Source organism: Pristis pectinata, chromosome 23 (genome assembly GCF_009764475.1).
Source record: "Pristis pectinata isolate sPriPec2 chromosome 23, sPriPec2.1.pri, whole genome shotgun sequence".
Classification (NCBI taxonomy): Eukaryota; Metazoa; Chordata; class Chondrichthyes; order Rhinopristiformes; family Pristidae; genus Pristis; species Pristis pectinata.
The window spans coordinates 17,011,543-17,021,519 of NC_067427.1; the positions used below are offsets into that span (position 1 = coordinate 17,011,543).

General features: G+C 40.1%; 1 protein-coding gene across 1 annotated transcript in view; it reads right to left on the reverse strand.

The window, feature by feature from the left end:
- LOC127582293 (laminin subunit gamma-3-like) overlaps positions 1 to 3,719 on the reverse strand; it is an 84,574-nt gene extending 80,855 nt beyond the window's left edge. Inside the window, 1 exon segment of the mRNA XM_052037470.1 lies at positions 3,256 to 3,719. Within this exon segment, the coding sequence (XP_051893430.1) occupies positions 3,256 to 3,631 (376 nt within the window). The 5' untranslated portion in view covers positions 3,632 to 3,719.
- Between the last annotated feature and the right edge of the window lie 6,258 nt (positions 3,720 to 9,977).

Sequence of the window (9,977 nt, forward strand, 5' to 3'; positions counted from 1 at the left end):
GCATGATTTCAGTACAAGGGTAGGAATTCCTTGCTATATTTATACAGGGCCTTGGTGAAACCACAAATAGTGCACTATGAATAAATTTGGTCTCTTTACCGAGAAAAGGTTAAATTTACTATAAAGGACAGTGAAGATTGGTGGGCATGTCACATGAGGAAAAATTGACTAGGCTTACATTTGCTGGAGTTTAAAAGATTGAGAAGTGACATCTTTGAGACATACGTACTCGCAGGATTAGATAATGTTGATAAGGGAAGGATGCTCCCCCAGTTAAGGAATCTAGAACCATGGATAACAGTTTAAAAATATGGTGTGGACCACTTTGGACTGAAACTAAGAGAAACTTCTTCATTCGGGGAAGGGGGGGTTAATCTTTGGAATTCTCTCCCCCAAAAGGGTTGCAGAAGTTCAATGACTGCATTCAAAATATTGATGAGGGACTTGTGGATAAGGCAGGAAAACATTGTTGAGATAGAAGATCATCTGTGATCTTGTTGAAAGGCAGAGCAGGCCTGAGTGTCCAAATGATCTACTCTTACCCCTAAGTCCTACTTTTTAATGTTAGAATACATCTGACAATAATGCACTGACTCAGTACTACACTGGGAGTGGTGATCTGGCCGATGATCTCGTAAATCTGAAATGGGGACTGAACCCACAGTACTGAAGTAGGGATCAAACCCATGGTTCTGAAGCCAGTCACTACTGAACCGAGTCGTGGATGCTATTTTTTTCCATTTCACATAATTTCTGGCCAATCAGTTGAAGATTGATGTAATGGAACAAGGAAGAAGGTCCACATCTAATTGGAGTCTGTGATAATCAGAGCGCAGTAGTAAACATGATCAGACATTGAGGACATCCTGTGTCAATCCACACTGAAAGACTAAACAAACCATTATCTCAGAGATGCAAGCTGGTCACTGGGCTCTATGCCATGAGACTACTTATGTTTTCAGTATTTATTGGAGTGGGGGGGGGGGGGGAAGGAGAATCAATGGGAAACAAAATGTTTTATCTTTGTACAAACTGAATAAGTTTATAAATTGCAAGTCAGACATTCTTCATTTCAAGGGCTCAGCACATCAATTCCAAGGCAGATTTGCAGGGGAGCATGTCTGTCAGTAATACTGGCTTCATTCCTAACAGACCCAAGCTGTAGTGAAGTATGGCAGCTCATCTTTGCAGAGCAGGTCTGCACAGACAAAAACTAGTCTCCTGGAGCCCAATCACCGAGGAGTCAAAGGCACAGAAAGAAGGATCATTGAAGAAAGTCTTGCATTTTTAAAGTCCCTTCATAATTTTAGAATATCCAAAAGTTATTTTCAGTCAATGGAAATCTCAGAATATTTTGCAATGCCCCAAGGTTCTGATAAGCCCAATAGAAATACTTCAAAAAGTATAAGTTGCTTTAAATACAAATTCAGGTGGTGATCCAAAAACAGAGCTTTGAAAATTCATCAATTTTTGAAATGGAACAATATCCTAATTCAGTAAAGGAATCCCAATCCAGAGCTCCGAATCCCATTATCCAGCAGTCTGTTTCTCCACCAATCAGTGCCATGTGCCTAGCACAGCGTTATCAGCGCCCAGGAAGGTGGGAGAGAAAGATGACACAACCACCGAGCACGCCAGATATGCTTCTCATTACAGGAATCTGGCTGCAGAAACCCTATACCTTAATTTACATACTGTTCAAGGATAATAAGAGTTTGTGATTTATATAATCTACTCTTATTAGGCAGGCTATACTTTAAAGATCAACTCTTCACTGTATGAAGAATCCAGAAATTCTGTCCAGTCCTGCTGACAAACAGTCAGTTACTGCAGCTGATGTTGAAGAACTACATCAACTCTTGATCTGTAAGCTACCAAATGACAATAATCATTTCAATACTAGTGATGAGATATGGTAGCACAGTGGTTAAGCTAAGTGGTCAAGAGCAATGATCCAGAGACACAAGTTCAAATCCTGCTACAGCAATCAGGAAATTAAAATTCAAATAAATAAATCTGAAATGAAAATACTGGTGACCATGAAATAACCAGATAATCATATAAAGCAATCTGCTCCACTAATGTCCAATGCTGCCAATATTTGGGAAGCACTGTGACACAGTAGTTAGTGCTGCTGCCTCTCAGCTCCAGGGACCTGGGTTCAATCCTAACTTGGGGATGCTGTCTGTGTGGAGTTTGAACGTTCTCCTTGTGACAGTACGGGTTTCCTCCAGGTGCTCCATTTTCTTCCAACGTCCCAAAGATGTACTGATGTTAGTTGTGTTTTTATATAAATTACCCCTTATCATAAGTTAATGGCAAAAGGAGTTAAAGGGCAGATGATGATGTGAGAGACAATAAATTGCAGGGGTACAGGGCGATATGCACGGGGTAAATGGAACTACTGGGATTACTCCCCTAGTGTTGACATGGAGCCAATGGGCTGAATGGCCTCTTCCGTTGTTGTAAGTATCTGCTTATAAAATACTCCAGCTGGGTTATATACAACTCCAGAATCCCTGATGTGGTTGATTCTTAATTACCCTCTGAAAGAGCACTGGAGCAGTTAGGGATGAACAATCCCTTCCCATCCCTTGAACGAACAAAATAAAATACTGCACGTCATTCTGTTTAATCTCATTTCTTAAAAAGCAATTTACCTGGAGGAGGATCCTGTTTGAAGTTCCATGGAAACAACTCGTAATGATGTGAGAAACGAAAATAACATCTGTGCGCCTGTTTCCCACCCCCAGCCGGCCTCGCCGACAAAACCACTGCTTTCAATTTAACACTAACTCAGCAGAAAGTTAACACCAGTACAGTCCGCGAACTACTTTTCAAGGTATTTGTGCCCTCAACTTCACTTGAGAAAATCCCGGGGCAGCAGTTCCACACGTTTCAGCCGCTCAGGCTGCGTGGAAGGAAATTTCGGTTTAAAAGCCACAAAGTTCAGCCCAGTAGACATCCAACTGGTGCATTCCCTCTAGTTCCACTATTGGTAATGTGTAGTGACAAAGATTTAAAATTCACCTACAGACTGTAACAGGTGACCCTGCAATTGCAACAAATGAGCGATTAGTTGCAAATAATTTTGAATTTCCCTGGTATTTGGAAGTTTAAAGAGTGACACTGTGATTAGAATAAGGATTGCAAATTAACCCAGTGCCTGAAAGTTAACCAAGTGGCCGAGTTAGAGTTACAGGTCGGCGGTACAAATCGGTGATGGAAGGGCTGCCTCCCGGAACTGTCACTCACCCAGGTGCAGGGTCAGATTGACCGAGTTGGGGAACTGCACACCGTGCAGCATTGACGGGCTCTGCCACCAGGTGGGCTCTTGCTCATTGTGGAAGTCGTTCAGGTAACTGGCATTGTGGCTCCGCTGGGGGTCTTGGGCGTCGCACACTTGGCAGGACTTGGTGACTCCAGTCACGCCGGTCTGCAGACAGTATTCCTCCGGGCCGGGAAAGCCACACGCGTCGCTGGCCAGCACTGTCCTATTGAAAGCAGCATTGCAGAATTCGGGCATGCATCTCTGGGCTTTTCCTGACTCCTGCTCGTAACACGAGTCCATCCCGGCCAGGGCAGTGCAGAGATGCAAGGAAAGTGCAGTGAGAAACGCCAGCAGCTCCATACCAGCTCTGCTTCCCCTAGCTCTAGGAGAAAGAGAAACCACGGCGCTTCTCCTAGTTCTACCACCTCTGTTTTGGAGAAGGCAGTTGATAAACGCTCAATCCCACACGAGCAACATCCCACCGAGACGAAAAACTTTATACAATGACAATTTGAAATATTCATGCCACCTGGTGGTGGTGGGGGAAATCCTAAGCACAGTTTGCAAGAATAAAATGTAAAATCCTCCTGCACCGCACACAATCTCAGACCGACCAAAAGTGCGTTCGAGTCAATTCGGTTGACACCGGCCAATGCAATTAACCCAAAAGGTCAGAAATGTTAATGTGATCATACCGCTAAGAAATTTAAGTCACTTTCAACCCTGCAGTCAATGAAGCATTTTTAAAGTGTTACAATGTCCAAAACATGACACAGCAGCCAATTTCGTGCACAACTTTCGCGGCAATATGACAATGACCAGACCACTTTTAAAGTGAGGTTGTTTTAAAGATGAATATTGATAAGAAAGAGAACAGCATCCTTTACGTTCCAAAGAACCTGTATAGAAATAGAAATGAGGGTGAGGTAACCAAAGGCCGGCAAAATAACAATAAATTCAAAAATGCCACCAACGAGCGAATAATCGTTATCATCCAATAATTTACTTCCAGCAAACTTAAAGAAAGTAGGAACAGCGCAAATACCCCATCTACAATTTTCCAAAATTCTCTTGAATCAGGAACCATTCTCTTAGATTGAAAAATTGGACATGCAGCCTAACAGGGAAAATGGCATCACGTGACTCTTGGCGCTCGACAAAGTGCCCAGATGGAACAATAATTCTTGTCTTAGATGACAGGATGGAAAGCGACATATCCAGGTTTGCCGATAACATTGGATAGGTGGCATTGCAAAAAGGTAGATTGGAAGTATTAACTTCAAAAGCATTAGTAATAAAGTAGTAATAAATAAAACTTTGGCAAATAGATTTCAGTGCAGGCAAATATTAGATCTAAAAAAGTATTGAACAGAGAAAAAATAGAAAATGCTGGAATACTCAGCAGGTCAGGCAGCATCTGAGAAACACAGTTAACTTTTCAGGTTGTTGATGATGAAAGGTTATTGATCTGAAATGTTAACTTTGTTTCTTTTTTCAAATATGCTGCCTGTCCTGCTGAGTATTTCCAGCATTTTGTTCCTATTTTAAATTTACAGCATCAGCAATAAAGTACTTTCAAAAGGGTGAAAAACTTGACACGATAGCAATCCTAGGATATTTAGGTATCCATTTACACGGATCATTAAAATGCCATGGACAGGAACAGAATATAATCAAAATAATCATGAATGAAAAGCCAAGCAATGACCTGGTTACTGAGCAGTTCTGAGCACCACACCTTATAAAGGATGTATAACCTTGAAGGTGGTGAGGTATAGATGTTTTTAGAATGATACCTGGACTCCAAGGGTTAAATTTCTTGGAACATCTTTCTTCCCGACAGGATTGTACTCCTCAGAATTAAATCACAACATACTCAGCTTGTCAGGCAATATCTGCAGAGAAAGAAACAGATTTAATGTCTCAGTTCTGTAACCTTTCATCAGAACTCAGAAGACCTGAATGACACCTACATATGGAGCAACGTTCAAAGTTTTGAATTTTCTTCTGCAACTTTAGCAACTGAAGCTAAAGTAGTCGTTTTTTTTTTAATTAAACAAATATGTGAATGATATGGGCAAAAGCTGCATATCTGGGGTTAGGTCACAAATCATTCATGATCACATTGAATGGTGGAACACACTTCAGGCGCCAAATGACCTCTTTCTGTTCTATCTCCCTGTGTTCCTTGACTCATGATTGAAAAACACACATAGCAGGAAAGAGGGTGAACTATAGTCAAATCAGGTACAATAAGAGAAATAAAGGGAGGAGTAAATATTAGACGAAAAGAAAGGAAGAGAGGGGAGAAAGCAGAAGTGAATTATGTAAAGCTGTAACATCTATGATTTTTATCACCTCACTACCTGAAGGAATGGGATTCAACAGTTTAACTTTTTTTGGGCTGTAAGGGTTGATTGGTATTCCATGAACAATTATCAGATTGTTGATTTAGTACTTTGCCATAGCTGTGGTGAGTTTCTGGGCAACTCAATTGGTTCACCAAAACACAATAGAAATTGAGAGAAAAAACTCTTTTGTGTATGTTGTATGTATACCTGTATGTGTAATAAGTTAGTGGCTGGAGAGGTGTTTTGGACATTTCACCTGTTTTACTATTAACAGCCTTAATATAAATAACCATGCTCAAAGCCCTCTGTGTATTTTGTGTGATCTTCATAGTTTGAGGCTTATTCTAGGAACTTAAAATTAGAAAGTGGTCTTATTTTCCCCAACTTAACATCCCAAGTGTAAATGAGCACCCAAATAACTAAAAAGTATTCTAACCTCTTGATGAGCTTGACATAGCAAAGGAGAGCATTCAGCCTCTCAGTACTTGTTCTAGCATTTAACAGAGTTATCAAATTAATTCCACTGTCTTCTGCTTTTTCCCCTTTCTTGCCTTCAAGTATTCATCCAATTCCCCTTTGAAAGTTACTATTGAACTGGCATTCCAGACCTGAACAGCTTGCTGTTTTCTTGCCTTTGGCCATCAACCCTTATGGCACAAGAAAAACTTCTTTCCTCAGTCAAAACCATCAAAAGATTTTTTCTGAGGTTTGAAAAGCAGTTTAAAATTATTTTAGCAAAGACTTACTGAACTTGGTTCTGGAAGATGTCTCTGTTTATTGTAAATTCCCACTTCCTTTCATAACACAGCTGATCATTTAAGTACAGTTAGAACAGTAAATACAGCAAAGATCAGGTGCCAGGTGTCATATCATAAAACTGAAATGTTGAGGGGAATTTTCTGCATATTAACTGCTATATATGTTTGGGTATTGTCCTTGGAGAGAAGCCAGTCCAACAACAACGACGACTTTTATTTCTATGTTGCTGTTAAAATACAAAGTGTCCCAAGGTACATTATAAGAGAATTAGCAAACAAGTTTTGACACCAAGCTACCAGCAGAGGTGGTGGGGGCAGATACATTAGACACATTTAAGAGACTCTTAGATAGGCACATGAATGATAGAAAAATTGAGGGTTTATATGGGAGGGAAGGGTTAGATTGATCTTAGAGCAGGATAAAATATCAGCACAATATCGTGGGCCAAAGGGCCTGTACTGTGTTGTAATGTTTTATGTTCCCTGTTATCTGAAGGTGCTGGATTAAAGTAATTCTGCAGTCTCACTGTCATAAGATTTCTTTCTTATGTTCTCAAATGGTTTATTTTGAACAGGCATACTTTGGTCTTTCCTGTCAATTTTGACAAGATTATTTGCCTAAAGAACATTTCCATCCTTTCTACAAAAGAAATGAACTCACAGAATTCATCATATATTGGCAAGGTTTCCAATAAAAGTAGATAGATTCTGACCTGCTTTTGGTGATGTTCCTGATCTGCAAATACTTCCATTCGTTGCTCCTATGCTTTAGTCTGAACATCAATTTCATCGCTTTAACTCTTAATGTTGAAGTTACTGAGATTAACCTTAAGTTTCCAGATCCATGAGTAAAAAGTTGTTGATGTGATTGGCGATTTTGTTACTTTGGGCAGTATCAATTCTTTTCCATTCCAGTCTCATCATGAGTGTAATATATTCCAAGTTTACAATGAAGTAACATGAATCAGAATCAGATTTATTATCACTGACTTCAATGATGTGAAATGTGTTGTTTTGTGGCAGCAGTACAGTGCAAAGACATAAAAATTATTATTAATTACAAAAATAAATAAATACTGCAAAAAATTTATTCCAGGTCTTTGTAAAACTATGCACAATGATAAATGTATGATTGAATATATTATAATGACATCATAGTTAGGTACACATACCACAATCAGCAGAAACAGTTATATTTATCTCCACTGCATTGCTTGACTCTGTCTTTGCCAGAGCTGATCTGCTGATGATCTGTTTACATGCCTTTGTTCCCTCCAGACTTAACCTTTCCATTGCTTCCTGTAAACTTGAGCCCATCTCTAATTCTGCTACCTGTAACCTAACATGTACCAAATCCAGCTTGCACAAGATAGGTAGGAAAGTGAAGAGGATGAAAGGAGGCCACAAAGGAAAATCGATCAGTTAAGTGAGTGGTCAAGCAGCTCGCAAATGGAATATAATGTGCGAATATGTCAAATGGTCCATTTTGGCAGGGAAATTAAAGAAAAGAAATATTTCATCAAAATGTGAGAGAGTGGAGAGTTCTGAGATTCCAAGGGATTCAGGTGTGCCAGTCCATCACTCACAAAAGGCAGTATGCAGGTGCAGCAAGTGATTACAAAAGCTTTTGTTATTGTTTATTGAAGAGTGAGAGGGGACTTGATTGCAATATACAAGACCCTGAGGAGCCTTGGCACATTAGATGTGGGAGAATCAAAAAATAGGGATCACTATTAAAAGTCTTTCAAAATTCTCTTTCCTGAGGCAGAATGTTGAGCACGCTGATCCACATTGACTCTCCACTAATGTATCAAGTGTCAAAAGGTGCTGTTTTCCAAATGAGTCATTAGATTGTGGCCCTATCTGCCTCTCAGCTGGAGATGAAAATGATCCCATTGCACCTTATAAATATGTACAAGGCAGTTCTCCCTAGATTCTCAGCCAATACTTATCCATCAACCACCATCACATCTGGTTATTATTTCATTCAGGTTCATTGCAGCTCCAGTTTTCCCAATCTATTTGTGTGAGCCTTTCATGCACAATTGGATACCATAATTCTTGCATTTAAATCAATTGACAACACAGCAGAAGCTTTGGGACATCCTGCAGCTGTGAAAGTTGCCACACACATGAAAACCTGAAGGGAAAACCTTCCCTTCTTTCTCTGTTCCTTGCAGTTCTGGGAAAGCTTGAGTGACCAACAGAGGGAGCCCTGTGTAGCCTTGTACAAAGCTTCTCTCCAATAGCTAATCGAATCTCCCTTTGACTTTCCCTCATCCTTGTTCTGTAAGGTCTGCCATATGTTGAACAGACTGTGGTTCAGGGAAATGCATATTACTTCTTTTTGAATTGAGGAATGTATTAATGTTCCACTTCAGTCCCCAGAGCACTGAATGTGCTTCACAGCTATTTGATTGACGACAAAAGCTTCCTAAAATTATTATTTTTCCTATCTTTCTATTCCATCATTGAATGTTTAGCAGTGCTGGATTTTTAACAATTTTCCTCACATCCAGTGTCAAATGAATTCCATACAATACTCGCAGCAGACATTTATAATGTCAGATCCATTCTCCTCTTCAATCACTTTTCTTATTTAATGACATTTTGGAAAGTTAGTGAGTCTGCCGCTGTGCTTGGCTCTCCCGAGCCTCCCAATCAGTGTCAAAAGTTGTTTTGTCTTCACTGATTTGCAATTTGCTGCAGTTGCTTCCCTGTCCTCTTGGTCACCCTGTTCATGCCCAAACCCTCTGACATAAATTAATAAGTACATTAAAAGGAGGATAAACCACTGGGGTTCAATTCTAGAAGGAATGAATTGAAAACAAATAAAGGTACGTTAAACCTGTAAAGAACTTTGGTTAGACCATACTTGGACTACCCTGCAGTCTTGTTCTCTGTATTATTGGGAAAACACAAAAACAACTTTATAAGTGGTATAGATAGGGTGAATGCGCGCAGTCTTTTTCCCAGGGATGGGGAATCAAGAACTAGAGGGCATTGGTTTAAGGTGAGAGGGGATTTAATAGGAACCTGAGGGGCAACTTTGTCATCCAGTTGGTGGTCAGTATATGGAATGAGCTGCCACACAAAGTGGTTCAGGCAGGTACATTAACAACATTTAAAAGGTACTTGGACAGGTTCATGGATAGGAAAAGTTTGGAGGGATATGGGCCAAACGTGGGCAAGTGGGACAAGCTTAGATGTGAATGTTGGTTGGCATGGGCCAGTTGGGAGGAAGGGCCTGTTTCTGTGCTGTATGACTCTATGATCTGAACCGAGAGGTTAGAACTATCAGGAAAGGTTAAACTGACTGGGGCTTTTCTCCATGGAGAAGACTGACAGATGAAGATCTTGAAGACCATGAGTAGCATTGGTAAGGCATATTTCTTTTGCTGGGGAGACTAAAAGTAGAGTTCATAAATATAAAGCGTTCAATAATAAATCCAATAGGAAATCCAAGAGGAACTTCTTTATCCAGGGAGTGATGGGAACATGGAACTTCAAAGTTAAAGTTGAGTTTATTGTCATATGCACAAGTGCATGTACACACAGGTACAATGGAAAATTTACTTGCAGCAGCATCACAGGTAC